This window comes from Cavia porcellus, unplaced genomic scaffold (genome assembly GCF_034190915.1).
Source record: "Cavia porcellus strain 051 isolate PalLab524CR breed Dunkin Hartley unplaced genomic scaffold, mCavPor4.1 scaffold_33, whole genome shotgun sequence".
NCBI lineage: Eukaryota > Metazoa > Chordata > Mammalia > Rodentia > Caviidae > Cavia > Cavia porcellus.
The window spans coordinates 36,294,506-36,311,791 of record NW_026947516.1 but is presented as its reverse complement, the minus strand read 5'-3'; the positions used below and the strand labels follow the sequence as shown (position 1 = coordinate 36,311,791).

At 33.3% G+C, this 17,286-nt stretch overlaps 1 protein-coding gene across 15 annotated transcripts in view; it reads left to right on the top strand.

The window, feature by feature from the left end:
- Positions 1 to 17,286, top strand: part of Dmd (dystrophin) — a 2,110,831-nt gene that overhangs the window by 442,549 nt on the left and 1,650,996 nt on the right. For all 15 annotated transcript variants that reach the window (XM_063242792.1, XM_063242803.1, XM_063242804.1 and 12 more), the window contains exons 3-4: positions 11,756 to 11,848; positions 16,903 to 16,980. In XM_063242792.1, the coding sequence (XP_063098862.1) occupies positions 11,756 to 11,848; positions 16,903 to 16,980 (171 nt within the window). The remainder of the gene's footprint in view (positions 1 to 11,755; positions 11,849 to 16,902; positions 16,981 to 17,286) is intronic.

Below are 17,286 nucleotides of genomic sequence, written 5' to 3'. Positions count from 1 at the left end.
TTTGATTGTGTTCCACATGTCTCATTCTCTAGCAGTCTGGCTCTTGTGAGCTCCTATGGTGAAGGCAGACTCAGGAAGGAGAGAGCAAAGTGTTCCAGCCCTTTGGAGGCCTATTATTTGGAAGTGGAATACAATCACTTGCACTGCATCCTATTGGTCAAAGCAAGTCAAAACCAACCCGACTGGAGAAGCTGGAAAATAGATATAAGAAATGTATCAATGCTACCTTGCAAAGGGCGTGAATTCAGGAAAGGATGAAATATTTGCTACAGTTTTGTAGTTAATCTACCATTTAGAGTAGATGCTTCTGGACAACATGACTCCCTTACCAAATAAAATTTACATATCCAAATACTCTCTAAACAATGGCTTATTAGTCTTTTCTAAAACATATTAACAATGTTTATACAGGAGTCCAAATATTAATGTAAAAATAGTCAGAGGTTTTCAGGTATAGAAACAGTGTTCTAACAAATGAAAAGAAAAGGCCATCAACCATGTATTCAAAGTCATCTGCATGGTAAATGGTCTTTTCATCTGTCTAGTCTCATCCCATCCCCTCAGGTTTTTCTCTGCTCTGACAGCTGGCTGATCATAGTTACTTAAATGGCTCATAGAATCAAATATATCTACTCCTTAGCATTTAAAGGTCCTTGCGCTATCTTTTGCTTCCCATTTCTATATCTACTTGTTGACTGTTTTTATTTGACTTAGTTGTGGAATTCCTGCTTCTCTTATTCTCTCCAGTGAAGAAAATAGCTCTTTTATTTGTGCCATCCTCAAACTTACATCACCAGTATTTTCACGGATATAACACAGTACCATAACTATATTTGTCTTGATGCGTACTTCATAACTGTGATGAAAGCTGTGAAATCACAGCCAATATCTTTTTAATTTTTTATCTTCCCAATTTTCCTGGTGCCTGTGACAATATGTAGCATATGAATACTATTGATAAAAGTTAGTTGAGCAATTTAACAGATCCTCTCCTTTAGCACATGAACAATAAGCAAAGTGGTAATTTATCCATATTGTTCATATGACAGGATGATGCTAAGTTTGAAATTTAAGTAAAGACATATTTGCTCTCAGATAGAGTATTCCATGATACTCATCCACAATGAATGAAAGACATTCAGATAGAACTTGGTATACTTGAGGGATCTGTGAAAAATTGCAGAACTAATTGCAAAAGAGTAAAATTTATTGTTCTATTTACTGTATTTCATTTAATCCTCATCAATTTTAAGGATTATATTTGTTATATTTTTATTTACATTACCTAGGTATTTATAAGGAAGCATTCATATCAGCTAGGTTTTTATGTTTTATTTTAACTGAGTTAATATAAAAATGCCTTGCTTTGCAAAAAGCATGAGAATAAATTTGGCATTCAAAATGTGTTTGAAGCTCTGGAGGAATATTTACTATGCTTAGTGAGTGCGTCGGTATATTAGAATCCTTGGGAATTAACTGAACCTCCAAATTTGAATGGTATAACCATGAGAATTTAGGAATTTGCAGAATATTTATGCATACATATAAAGTTACCATTGTGTTAGTATGCTTCCTTTAAAAGTTCAACATAAACATAGTAAAAAAATTCAACCTAAAAGTTGTAAACTTTTTCTTAAATTATATCTGTATTTGATTTATGGAAAGTGAAGTGCCAATAAACAGAATAAATGATGTAAGATGATCCTGGCTTATTGAAAAAGATTATAAAATGAACGAGAAAAACTAATTTAATTCCAACTCCAAATGATATAATATTCAAACAATCTTAGCTTGAATAGCACTTACAAAGTAGAGAACGATGATTAAATATGGAGATAGGTTGCCAAGTTTAGATTCATATCTAGCACTTTATTCAAATTGTAAGTTTAGAAAAGTTACCTACAGTCTCTGCATTTTAGTTTTATCATCTTTAAAATGAAGATGAATTCAATAGATCATCATGAAAATTAATTAACACAAGCCATGTAATATACAAAGAATTGTTCTAGGATAGAGTTAACATTCAGTATTTATTACTAAAGTCTTCTTAATTATATGGCATTGATTCATATTAAATTGCCACTGGTTGAAAATATTTGACTGAAGAATTGGAAATATCATGTAGTTCAAGGAAACAGAGCTATTCAGGGTATAAAAGTTCTGTAAATATTCTATCTTATGTGGCATTGGAAATTGTGGTGTTTCTCCCTTTTCTTTGATTTAGCACTACCTACCTATACATTGTTCTTCATCATAGACTTGGGAGAAAAGCCTACATATAGACCAAGGCTGATTAGCAAATGGGTAGGAGATGGGAAAATCTACAAACAGGCAGTGTCATATGCATTGCCTACACGCAGTTGTGCTGCAGTTTAATTGACGGATTATGAAAAATGTTCACATTTATAATTTAATTTTGACCCTATTATTTAAAGGTATATTTGAAACCTTTTGGACCATAAAGTGTCCTTCTTGGGTCAGAACACCTTAAAATGATTTTTTCCTCTGGATTTTACTTGAAACTGAGTGTTAATACTGGGCATTTCTCCTGCACACTGAATATAGACAGAAGCGCAAAGTCTTCTTGGCCTTTTGGCTAAGATCAAGGCTAGACTGATGTGCTCTGTATTTAATGGATCAGAATACTTCTGAAGTATCAGATATTTTATGTATAAGCTTTGAAACAAAGTGCTTTCTCTTGCCAAACTTATACTGTGCTGGTGACAGTTATAAAGGCAAATATTGGGATAGAGTAGAAATAAACTACATTTCCATCACTGGTTATCTCAAACAGAAATCATATATAGTAACATCTTGGTGCACAAATGTTGCTATATGCAAACAATTCAGTTCACAAACAAAAGCATTCAACAAAATTTTATGTCCATTCCCAAACTCTGCATCAGGCAATAGACACAAAAGGGCTATCTTCCCCACACAAAATAAACACAGCCATCTTCCACAAATCTGTAAATCAAAGTTCTTAAACTGAGTTATCACTGTGTCTGTATGATTCAACTGAGCAACTGAAGTTACCTTTCAGAATTTTCAATTTATGGGACTGTTTAATGCTAATATAGCCTAAATCACTAACTTTGTGGATGATGAGCTTTCCACAATATTTAAAGATGCTATTTGGGAATTATATTAAGGATATCTCAAGTGATGTACAATAGAAAGTTATTTACCCTAATGTTCGCTTCAGCATAGAGGTAACATGAATTAGTACTGAACGATTAATTTGTGCTCTCTTAGGCAGCACATATACTGATCTATTAATTTACACGTGAGAGACCAGGTGTGGTGGTACATGCCTGTCATCCTAGCACTTGGGAGGTCAAGGTAGCAGGATGGCAGTGAGTTTGAAACCAGACAGGGCTACAACATGAGTTCAAGGCCAGCCTGAACTCATACAGAAAACTTGTCTCAGAAAGACAAAAAAATAATTATAGGTGAGAAAACTTGGGCATAATCTAAGAATGTAGTTTTCCTCAAAAGGATATTAAAAATAGACCCGATCAGGCAATAAACCATGCTGACTCTAGTTAGGCATACTTCACTTTTGGGTTTATAACAAACCATTTACAGATAATGACTTGATTTCCATTAACTATTTAGTAGTTCCTGTTAAAAGTTCTATTGTGTACTCTTGTTGAGTCATTTCTTGTATACTTAATAGTGCAACATACTCATTGGGTCCTAGTGATAATGTTGTATAAAGAGTTACTGCCAAATAACATTTTGTATCTGGAGAGATTGAAAAACTATTATATTATCTAACTTAGCTCTTGTCTACTTCTTAGCTCCAAGCAATAACTTGGCTCTTTTTGATTATCCTTTTAGCCAGATTTTACTGCTGTTCTTTGTATATAGAAGTCTCTAAAATATGTGCTGCCAAGGGATAATGAATAAGTACATGTTAATTTTCAGCTGTTAAAGCCCATGAAACCCTGTAGTACTTTGATACCTCTACTAAAGAAGATGTGTCCCCATGGTACATTTGGCTCTTTGCAATGACATTACTGGAGATAGAAATAAAAGGCAAATCTTAGCAAGGAACATTCGGCTTTTAACTATTTCCCAATATGGACATCCCTGACAGTGATTCCTTTGCTCCAAGAAAAATTGTCACATGGTTGGAGTGTGGATTTTCTTTGGGCCTGCACTTTGTGTCTTTTTGCTTGGGGACTTACCTGTGTGGACTGAATCAATAGACTGTCTTGCCCTTTGGCCCTCAGTTGAATTTCACCAATGAGAGCATTAATCAGAGATCAGAAGGAGCAAGAAAGAAAGGTTAAGATCTTTCTTCACTTCACGGTGGCTATATTCATCACCCAGTATCAAAGAAACAGTAATCATTATATTTCCCTTCATTGCTGTGGGCATAGGAGTAAAGGTACCTTTAGGTAATATCATTAGAGCTTGCCCATATTTCTGTGAACCATCCCTTGTTAAATTCTCCTAAAATTTCCCAAGTCCTGCTAAGACCCTGCGACCCTCAAAAAGGTATTGTACTCTGTTCCTCTACTTGATGATATTTAAAAGTAAGTAGAAAGGGAAGAATATTTTTTTTAGATTTATTGGACATTTTCTATGAGAGGCAACATGCTGAACGCCTTACATTTATTAGCCTATTTAATTTTCATGTCAGAACTTTAAAGTTAGTTTTCTTTTCTGTTACTTGCTTATTCTGTAATATTGGTTATTTTGTTTTAAAAAAATTGGAATAAATGCATGATAGATAATGCCCACAGAGCATATCTTCCAAATACAGCATTGCTCAATATAGTTCTTTACAGTACCACTGCAATGTGGATAATAATGCATCTTTTTATAAATGAAAGTGTTAAGGCACAGAGAGGTTAACTTTCTTGCCCAAGACCACATAGCTGGAATATTGCAGAGTGTGGATTTTATTCAAAGGCATTTTGCATACAGAGCTAACATTCTCATACACAGAAATACACCACTTCCTTGTGTTTTAGAAAATGCATTTCATTGATGTGACCATTTTCCTTTTGATTTTTTTTCTGCATACACCAGCAATGTTTTAGTCATCAGAATTCTGAAATGCAATACTAAACTGGAATTAACTTTCAAAGCAAAGCTAATCTCTGGTACTAAAAATCAGTGTAATGATCATTCTTGAGAGGGCTTATATACAGAAGCTTGAGCTAAGACACCATAAGGTGCTGATTATACCCTATTTCCCCACCTGCTTGATGGTAATAGAAATATATTCAGTTTGTGAAGATTCATTGAGATGTACACTTCAGATGTAGGTACTATCCTGCATGTATATCATACTGTAATAAAATATATTTCCTTCTACATAAATATGTTTTATAACCTGTACTTAAAAAATCATCTGTGGAAGATGCCTGTTCACACTACAATGAGCTTCATTATTTTTTGAGAGATCTTAGGCCGCCATCCCCACTTAAGTTTGAATCCTCAATTTTGTATTCCGTTTTGGTGTTTCCTGTGTCCAAAGATTTGTAATCCCCAAGGAGCCTCATGGCTTTCTGAGCAATGGCCATATCCATGGCTTGACCTTTCTCTAACCAGAAGGTCACACTGAAGTATCATTGCGATCTTACCACCTACAATAAATTTGCATTGCTCATTCTGCATTTTCAAGTTAAAAGACCCATAAAACCCCCAAAATTCAGTACACTTTAAAATATTTTCTCACACATGCACTTCGGTCATCTCATTTTATTCACTTTGAGTTTTCCAATTTTATGCCACTTACCAATCTTTTTGAACATGTTCTTTGCTTCTATATTCCTTAATTTCATCTGACAATATTGCAGAATCATCATTGTCTTGTTTTTGTTCCTTTTAACTTATTATGTGGGTTAGCAAGTAAAAATATAATATATAAGCGAATACATTAAACTGCTAAGTAGTATAAAAAGATCACAAAATTCATTGGGTAAAGAAAATTTTAGCTGTGAAAGAAATTGAACACAGAAAGCCACTGGGCGCATGAATCACAACAAGCTTAATATTTTGTGTGTACTACAGAATCATTTTCATACTTTTGCAAGGAAGCCATTAGAGATGAAATTTTAAGCAAAGGTTACTGTTTTCATGACAGAAAATGTCACATGTGACAAAAAGACATAATAAATCATGAAGATGAAAGGAGAGAAAATGAAAGAGTTTTTAAATTGAATATTACCATATAATGAAAAGAGCCAAAGAACTCAATGCTTTTAAGTATTTCCCAGATGCGACATACATTTATTAGTCTTAGTAAATGTGTAACTGAAAAGTCTGTTTTGCCTCCTCACCTTCCATTGTTACCAGCATTACCAAACGTGGGCATAACTGAACATATTAGAGGTGAGCTGTGACCTTAATAGTAGAGTCAATAACATGTTACATGTTTATCTGTACCTAGAATTTTACAAGAACTAGTTTATCTGGGGGCTACTGCGTGGACTTATACTTCTCCATTATGGCTGCCTAGTTTTTTTTTTTTTTTTTTTAATTTTATTTAAGGAGAAAAAAAAAGCAGAGAAAGGGTACAAGTTATACAGATTTACAGAAAAAAATAAACAGTAGGAAATCACTAGTTAATGGATTACATATTGTCATCTTAGAAATAATTGTTCAAGTCACAAAATTAAAGCTTGTAAAGTGGACATTCCAACAATGATACTGCAAACAGTTCTGTTCAATGATCCAATAAAACTCAGTGATATAATTTTCTATCTTATACACTTAAATATACATGTAGTTATATCATTTAGAGCACTTTCTTTTCCTCTCTTTTGTACAATGACTATTACACATTTTGGGGTTTATTGCTCCCACGATTCTTATTACTTTTTTGGAAGAGAGTAAAACCAAATGTGACATAACAGAACAGAGTCAGTCAAATCAAAAGGATGGACATAATAGATAATGTAAAAACATAATATAAGGCTACCTAGTTTTAAGTGGAGCCTTATAAGAGACTTTTGTCTGTATAATTGACTTCTACTTGCATCTACATCCTCTCTGCTATGTCAGAATTGGTCCAGTCTCCTTGCCACAAACCAAACATGGTTCTCATAGTTTTGGATGCCTTATGATCCTTATGGTCTGTACTCCAAAATTTGCTTAACATTGCTAGTCTCTGCTCCTCTTTTTTTAACGAAACCTATTTTTCCATCAATATCCTTCCTGGTTTGAGAGATTTTTGTTTGTCTTCGTGGATATGTATTTTCAAAAAACCAAGTATATTGTGAGCTAATATATGATTTTATTTGAAAAACTGACAAAACACAGTATACAAAATTCAGTTTTAAAAATTCAGAAACCACATTTTTCTCAATTATATTTGTAAAATTTGGCTTCTAATAATCCCCCAGCACTTTCAAGGTATTGAGTACCTTCATCCAATTAAAAAGCATATTATGATCTTATAATTTTCCCTGTATAGGCCTTTCACTTCTTTTGTGAGATTAATTCCTAAGTATTTCATTTTTTTGGATCTAATGTGAAGGGTGTGGCTTCTCTTATTTCTCTCTCAGTGCTTTTTTTGTTATTGTATAGGAATGCTATTGATTTTTGAGTATTGAATTGTATCCAGCTACATTGATGAATTTACTTATTATGTCTAGGAGGCTTTCAATGGAGTCTGGGGGTTTTCTATGTAGAGGATCGTGTCATCTGCAAATAATGATAATTTAATATCTTTACCCCTTTTATTTATCTGTATTGTCTAATTGTTCTGGCTAGTATTTCCAGTACTATATTGAATAGGAGTGGTGATAAGGGACATCCTTGTCTTGTGCCTGATTTAAAGGTAGAAGCTTTCAATTTTGGGCCACTTAGTATGATACTGGCTGTTGGTTTGTTATAGATGCCCTTTACTGTATTGAGGTAAGACCATCTATTCATATTTTGTGTAAGGTTCTTATCATAGAGGATCTCACAAAATGGAAAGACATCCCTTGCTCATGGATAGAAAGAATAAATAATGTGGAAATGGCCATTCTCCCAAAACTGTTATACAGATTCAATGCAATCCCAATAAAAACACCATCAACATACCTCATATATCTATAGAAATCACTCCTAAAATTCATCTGGCACCAGAAGAGACCTAGAATAGCAAAGGCAATTCTAAACAGCAAAGGGAAGGCAGGAGGCACCAAAATCCCTGGCTTGAAGTTACACTACAAAGGTACTGTAATAAAATCAACATGGTACTGGAATAAAAACAGAGCTGAAGAACAATGGAATAGATTAAAAGATACAACGAGAACTACAAACACACTCAACCACCTTATCTTTGATAAAAAGGGCCAATTATGTTCACTAGAAGAACAACAGTCTCTTTAATAAATGATGTTGAAAAAAAATGGCTCTCATATGCCAAAAACTAAAATTGGACCCATGTCTATCACCATGTACTAAATTAAAATCTAAATGGATCAAAGATCTGAATATTAAAACAAAACACTAAATCTATTGGAAGACATAGGGGTAGGTAGAGAATTCATGAACAGGACTCAAACCGCACGGGAAATACTCCCCAGAATCAGTAACTGGGATCACATCTTATTAAAAAGTTTCTGCAAGTCAAAAGAAATCTCCAGCATAGTAAAAAGAAAACCCACAAACTGGGAAAAAAATCTTAGTGAACTGTCCGTAAGACAAAATGCTTCTGTCTAAAACATATAAAGAATTTTTTAAAAAAAATCAGACCACCAAAATTCAAAGATCCAATCCTAAAATGGGCATCTGAATTGAATACATAATTCTCAGATGAAGAAATAAAGACGACAAATAAATACATGAAAAATGTTCATCATCACTAGTCATTAGAGAAATGCAAATTAAAACCTTACTGAGATTCCATCTCACTCCTGAAAGAAAGGCCAGGATCAAGAAAACTACCAACAACAAATGCTGGAGAGGCTGTGGGGAAAAGGAACTCTCCTGCACTGTTGGTGGGAGTGTAGACTGGTGCAACCATTGTGGAGGTCAGTCTGGAAATTTCTCAAAAAGCTGGGATTGGAAGTCTCATTTATTAATGCTATTCCACATCTAGACATATTCCCAGAAGAACTAAAAATATCATACCACAGTTATATATGTGCACCCATGTTTATAGCAGCACAATTTGTAATAGCCAGATCTTGGAAACAATCTAATTGTCTATCAACTGAGGAATAGATAAAAAAAGTGGTGGTATTTTTATACAATGGAATACTACTCAGTTGTAAATAAGGGTCACATTGAGAAATTTATAAATAAATGGACGCAGGTTGAGATCATACTCATAAGCAAAATAAATCAAACTCACATGTATAAATACCGTATAGTCTCCCGAGTGTAACAAATGGTAAGAATACATAAAAGTATGTGATAACAGTGATTCCCCATTATATTGCTTTGAAGCCTTATAATGTTTTCATTCATTAGTTAAAATGGTTTTATTCTGAGTTGTTTGATTTTATTGTCTGTGATGGCATGCACAGCTTTTGAAGAACAGAAAACATTGTAATAGCTAGTGCTGATTTAATACCATCTTGTTTTGAAGTCCTACCAAGGTTTTTTTTTCTGTCTCCATCAGATTTATCATGTTATATCTTATTGGATTTTATTATATGTGATAGTATAAACAACATTTTTTATGGGCAAAGAGACTGAATGGTTTTATACTATCTCTTTATGTTTGTTACTAGAATGTATGAAGGTATACTCATATTTCAAGAGAAGAGACATTATGGTAGCTACTGTTAGGTTGGGTTGTCTTGTGGTGAAACACTATGTTGCTTAAATTGTTCTGTTTTGATGTGTTTTGTTATGTCCTCTTTTATCTTAATCTTTTTAAAATAAAAAGTGAAAAAAGCTTGTTATGCTCAAGATATCAAGTTATTCTAAGTTAGATATGAGATTCTTGATAACATTATTAGAAAATGCACATCTAGTGTTGTTACTTATTAGTAAAAAAATTGTTTACCATTTCTTAAAATTGGGACTTTTGTTTTATGTTTTACCACTACATTATATATAGTAAAGTTGCTTTTAAAAATTTTATAACTTTTTTGTGTTTTTTGTGATTTTCTTTTTCCCCTACAAATTTGGAGGGAAAAAAACAGCTATTTTTGGAGAATTCAACAGGATATCTTGCAGTTAACTTTGTCAAAGCATGTGTGTGGCTGGATTCTCCAACACCAGCACACAGGGACAGATATGCTCTCTGCTTGCCCATATTTTCTTTTTGTGAGTCATTCAAGTAGGGACAGCACTTATCATTGACAAGACTTTCTGGATGTAGGGAGAGTCAGACTTCCCTGTCTTCAGTCTTAAACTTATCAGGGAAGTCTTTTCCCTGGGAACCAGGTATTTTGTAGATTTCCTGTCAAGAAGTGAAATTCAAAGTTGTATGTAATACAAAGAACAGATGAGAAGAGCCCCGTCACTCAAAAACTGTGAGCCCCAATATGTAACATTTTGGGAAAATACTACTTGATTTCAAAACTGAAAGTTCTCACATTTATTTTTATTTAGTTCTTTTTTATTATTTCTATATGACATTACCTTTCAGAAATAATGTTTTCCCTGCTGGAAAAGAAATTCTGTACAATCTGAGGTAAAATCAGTCTGATCAAACAGTGTATGCTCTAGCACCTAGCTCAGATTTATTGATATATATATATATATATATATATATATATATATATATACACACACACACATCTGTATCTGTGACTGGTAAATGTGGGCTTTATAGATACCTGATTGATGAAAAAGCTAGCAATGATTTAGTAAGATGAGATTGTAGGCTTTTAAGCAGAAAAGAAGATATTAAAGAGAATATACCAAAAGAAATAAATACCAAAAGAAATAAAAGAAAGATAGTAAAAGAGTAAAAAAAGCAAAGGAAGCAACATTGTAAGATAGAACGAATGCTCTAGTAAGCAGATCTGAACCAAAAGTGTTGGTATTACCTGCTTCTAGTTTTGTGACAAAGACCATACATTCATTCAAACCTTTATCTCTGCTGCATGTTGAGTATATTAGTACCAGCCTCACAAGAATGTTACAAAAGTCATAAAATATACTCACTTATTGCTGTGTGTCCTATGAGTAGTTACTCCAAAAATATTAGCCATTATTACTGTTTATTCCTTAGTATGATTTCTGAGCAAAGAAATGAAGAAATAAGAAAAACACTTTCAGAGATTTATTTCAACTCTACTTAAATCAGATATTTCTAATTCGAATTATCCAAAATGAGAAGGTGTCATTCTTAAGTAGTACACAAAATGTATATGCAAAGAAAAGAAGTGTATGTGACAGCGTTGTTGAACACTCTGGCTTATCTTTATACTGTACTTCCATATGCCCAGAATGTTTACATTTTATATGTCCACTCCAGGACAATATCTGTGGTCTTTTTTATTTGTGTGTTTATTTCTCCTCCTACCATGATCTGTATGATAATTTAAGTCTTTACTTTTTTCACCTTTATAAGATCAGCATTCACAAAGTTGGATTAATAAGATAATATAGATTATAGATCTCTGAAACTTTCTAATAAAAAGCAATTCAAAGGGATTTGAACTAATGATGTATTTTTTTTTGAACTTGAAATATATTTTTCCATTCTGTGCCATTAGCAGATTATTAATTAGATAAATTAAATATCCCTGAAAATAGTTGTAACTTTTAAAAAGCACAATTATAAAAGTGAGCCATTGGAAGCCACTGCACATTGTTTAACTGGTAATATTTTGCATTTCAGTTTGGAAAGCAGCACATAGAGAACCTCTTCAGTGACCTGCAGGATGGGAGACGCCTCCTGGACCTCCTTGAAGGCCTAACAGGGCAAAAACTGGTAGGAAGTTATTTTGCAGATATTTTATATTAACCTTACTAGAAATTCAGTCCAGATTCAAAGGTTTAGTTTTACCCAATATAATAAAATTGAATAATTTACATGTACTGATTCAAATGACAATAGGGAATTTACTTGTAAATAAAATAATCTCATGGTATAATTTCACTTTCGCATAGTCTATCACATGCAAAACAAAGTAAAATTTTAGTAAGATAATTTATGTAAAATAATAGTCATTACTAACTTTTACATATATGTTACCTTATCAAATGTCATTATGAAGGCTTTTTTGGATTATATCTTTGTGCTTCTGTGGTTTTTGAGATTATTTTATAATGAACCAGTATTAGGTTTTACAAGGAGAAACAACTGATTTGGAAAATTGCAATAAAGTACTGTATAGGCATACACAGCCACATATGTAATGAGAATGTGACATTTTTTAAAACTGCTATCTTATCTAACTTCTGAACATACCTGTGAGATAGATATGATTTTCATTTTATTTTTTAGATACAATTTTTATACAAAGTTTAAAGGATAGGGAAGTCATGGATAAATCTTAGTTCCCCTGATAGAGTTCTCCTAAATGTGAGGAATGATTTTATATCCAAATTTCTTGATTTTAAGAGTCTTATTCTTAGATTGCTATGGTTTTCCTAAATATAGCTAATCAGACATTGCACATATAAAATGAATCCTGATAATTTAGTATTTTGATTCTTTCTCTTTGCTACAACTTCATGTGAAAACACACACAGACATACATGCCGCACAACTTTATAGATAAAATACAAACTCTAGCTGTCATTGAAAGGGAAAGCCATAAAAAGTCTTATCTCTGATACCTTACCTTCTAGAATTTACTTATGCTAGGTGAGATTGGTCTTTGTTTTATCAGATATGTCTGGAATTTTACCTATGTTATATTTATTTGCCTATTTTTTTTTTTTCATTCGCGGAATAGAACTCAGGACCTTGACCTTGCCAGGAGGCACTCATGTTGTCTGAGCTAAAACCACATCCTTTGTCTTGCTTTCTGAACTTCTGTCTATTCTAGCAGTGCTTCAGATCCTTTGGTTTTTGCCTCTCTGTGAAGTCTTTCTCAGATTCTCTATGCTAATTTCTCTTTCTTCTGAAATCTCATAAAACTCTTATTTTTGACTATACTGTTATTTTCTGTGTTATATGTATGTATATATATATATCATGACATCCCTTCTCAAGGCATATACTTCATGATTTCAATTTTAAAATGAAGATAGTAATCTGAGCTTAATATATTACTAAATTTAAACTTGATAAGTTTTAAGAAATATAATCTTGTATTGATATGTGAACCACTTGATGATTTCCTGAAATAATCACACTAAGTGAAGTTCTAAAAGTTTACATTTATTGTCTTTGAGTATTTTGCTTTTATTAAATTTAAGGCCATTGTACACACTTAGGCTTAATTCCACTGGGTCGACAAATATTTGCATATTATTCCTATCCTATGAATATGTCAACATTATATATGTACATTTTATGAAATATATATATGTATATATACACACATATGTGTGTATGCCTGTGCATATGCACACTTGCAAACATGTAATTAGATAGATAGAGAATAGATATCAACATATAAGTGTGTACCTAATTTCTGTATCTGGGGTCACACTTTTACTCCAATGTGGAAATAAATAAATCTCAATATTTTTTAAGTGTTTAGATATGTTCTGTTACAACCTCTTTTGACTCTATGCACGAGATTTTAATTTTTCACCTCTATATGTGCACATAATTTCTGCTCTGTGGTGCTCTGCATTCACTTCCTGGATGGAGATGTTTCTATCACCCAAACTAATCCTGATAATATCAATATAGTTCATTTAGATACAATGTTCAAAATACTGAATTTTATCAAGATAGATAAAATGACTTAAGATATTCATTAACATAAGGAAATACACTTAAATACAAATATAGATGCAGGTACAGGTATCGGTATTTCCAGAGATGAAATGAACCTAATAAATATCAGGTACTGAAGAAAAAATGGCAATCAAAATATTCATGTGATTGATAATTATGGGATGAGTAGTTGGAGGAGTAATATCACCAAATATCCTTGCCAGCCAGTACATACTATAAAATCTCCCTTATTGCTGCTAACACAATCTGTGATCCAGTCTTCATCGCAGACACAGTTCTGGCAGCCCTGGTCTGGGGACTTTAACCTTTTCCACCGAGCAGAATATCCTGTGTCATGAATTTCCAACTTCCAGAATCCAATTCACTATGCCTGGTCTTGAATCCCAATATCTTCTACAAAGTTCAATTTTGTGCCTCTAATGGGAATCATGTATACTATTGAGCAGAAATTTTATTATTCTATTTGGAAGCATCTGCATTTGGATTGTTGACTTCGGGCATCCCTAGGGTTAAAAAGAGGCTATTTGCGTTACAACTATAAAATTAAAATAACTCCCCAAATACCATAATGGGAAACATACCAGCTTCCATTTTAGGATGTGACCCTGAAGCTTTTCTTTTTTAGATACTTGTAAAAATATTTTTGTTTTTATTAGTATTTACTTTTGGTGCATAATGATTACATTCTTCAGGGGAAATTTTTATATGTGCGTAACACATCTTAATGCTTTTTATGGACTCTTCTTTTCTCCTCCCTCCTGCCTCCCTTCAGCTTTTCTTAACAGTAGAATTTCTGTGGTACTGATAAATATGTATGTGTGTACATAACTGTGTACATTTATATGTTTGAGTTTGCAGCCAAGAAAATATTATTAAATCTTGTCATAATTCTTGTGCACTTGGCTAAAGGATATTTTTCTTTTGCCCATATACTAACCAAAGATTGGTTTAATTAATCACTTTTTAATGTTAAATTTCTACAATTACCACTATAATTATGTATTGTGAATATATATATATGGATTGTTTATGAAAAATGCTGCTTTTGATATAATGTTTTATCTTTATGTGGCTTTGTGATAGGGTATAGGAAAAAAGTAAATACAAACAATTGGTAATTTGATGATCTAGAGGTAAAAAAAAGAAAGAAAAGAAAATCAGGAGATTAATTTTCATGAGTCTATCCTTAGAGTTGTGAAGTGTTGAAGAACAACATGTGCATACTTTTGATAAAGGGTACAAGGCAAATAATTCAGAGCAATACATGTTTTATTTAATTTTTGAAATTGAACAAGTAATTCAAGGGATAAAGTGTGCTCATTGGTAGAACTACTTGAGAAAGAAAAGACTACCTATAGGAAATATGGAGCAACACTTTAGAAGTAGGAAAACAGCTTTCTTGGTTGATGGATTCACAAGGTAATTAGAGGAAGGAGAAAGGAATACGGAAATTCTCCTTCCATAGGCACAGACCAGAGTTGGATCCTGGGCCCAAAAATTGTTAGTTGTATGGTTTTATATTAACGCTTGACTTCAGGTTCACTGTTTCTATAGTGGGCATTAGGATATTTACTTTGCAAAAGATATTAGAAGTGCTATATACTTACCAATACTTTAAAATTAATAATAAACATTTTATTGCACATATTGTGATAAGAGTTAATCTTAGTGATTTATTCATAATGTCTTAATTAGTTTGCCATTTCTGAGACACAATAATCGACACTAATACTTTGGCTTAGAGTCTGTAGTGTTTTCAGTATAACAGTGTGCTCGCTCAAGGCAAGGTGACATGGCAGAGGAGAAAGAGCTCATGGCTTAATAGTAGGAAGCAGGACACAATCAAGGGAGGAAGGCAGGAGACAGATGGTGCCAGACCACATCCCCAGTGACCCAACCCCTCCATCCAGGCTTCACCTTCCGACATCACATTTAGCTATACATTTATAATGGGTTAATCCAATGATGTGTATTGCATGTCCAGGCTCCACTTACCACCCAAGTGTCCACCTATGAATGCATGAGGCTTTGGGACACATTCAGATATAAACTATAACACGTTAATGTGGGAAATTTGCCCAATAATCACATAGAACTCTGATTTTTATTAACTCCGTTTTAAAAAGTGAGGAAACTCTAATGCACCGAAACAGAATTTTGCCAGTAGTCATATAGCACAAAGGTACCAGAGGGGAGATCTGTAACTCAGGTAGTCCAGCTTTGCAGTTCATCGCTTAACTAAACTATAGACACCCTGACGTTGAAAGAAGAGAACTATAAATAGTGCAAATAGTTTGACTAGTCAGTGGGCTTAGTTCAACAGTGTTGTGGTTAAAAATGTATAGTATGGAAGTAGGGAGGAGCCATGAATGAGAAGCAAGGAAAAGGGAATTAAATTCTGGGTATTAGCTAATGAAGTAATGAAGTGGCTCTTTAAGATGAAAGTTATATAATTAGAAGAAGAGAATAAATACAGTAGGATTCATCACAGTAGGATTTCTAACACTCCACATCAGAACAGATAAGCTAATTTATATGTATAATGAACTACATGGATGTTAGTTTAAAAATTACAAGATGAGATAAGACTTCAGAATGAGAATAAGGGTTAGGGAACCAAAGATGATTAAGGTTTTGAGCTTCAGTGACCAGGACATTTAAGATAATATCTAAATTGTCTCCTTTAGCAGGATTTGGTGTTTTACAGTTTTAGGAGACTTGCATCTCTTTTAAAGTCCCCTAAAATGTGGAGAAGTTTGCTTGCCTACTTATCTCACTGGTAAATGTCCTTACATATTATGCTGATTTTTTCTTTTTTTTTTTGTAACTGATGTTCTTGTAATAAAGCAACACTAGTTATAGAATGATGGGACTATCACCTTAAATAGGCTTTAGGAAGAAAAAAAAAAGTACTTTCATGTCCTAGAAGTGGTTGGTTCATATTACAGAAGCTCTATTCCAACGGAAATTACTCTAAATCCTTTAGAATGCTTATGTAAATGTCTCACAGTCTATCTTCATTTTAATGTAAAATATTTAAACTTAATGGTAGAATTTATAAATTGTTTAGTTTTCAGTAGATTTTTGGTCTCCACTGGGCAGCAAACACTATTTCTTTTGTTTTGCAGCCAAAAGAAAAAGGATCTACACGAGTTCATGCCCTGAACAATGTCAACAAGGCACTGCAGGTCTTGCAGAAAAATAATGTAAGTGGCAACTTAGACAGGGTCTGGATGAGGAGAGGCAGCATGCTTAATGTCTGCCTGAGGATGTTAGCCCCGAATGCAGACAAAGCATTTAAAATTGTGTTCTAAATCAAAGCAGTTCTTATTAAGAGGACATGTTCAAGTTCCTTTCTGTGGGCTTCTGGCTAATGTAATTCAGGAAGCAAATGCAGGCAACGACAGGGCAGGGAAAGCTGTGACCTTGCCCTGAGAGGCCTCTCCATGTTGTTTTCCGATTTGACTCCACACAGCTGTATTTAGTGGTAACATCGTGTCCTTCGTATAGAA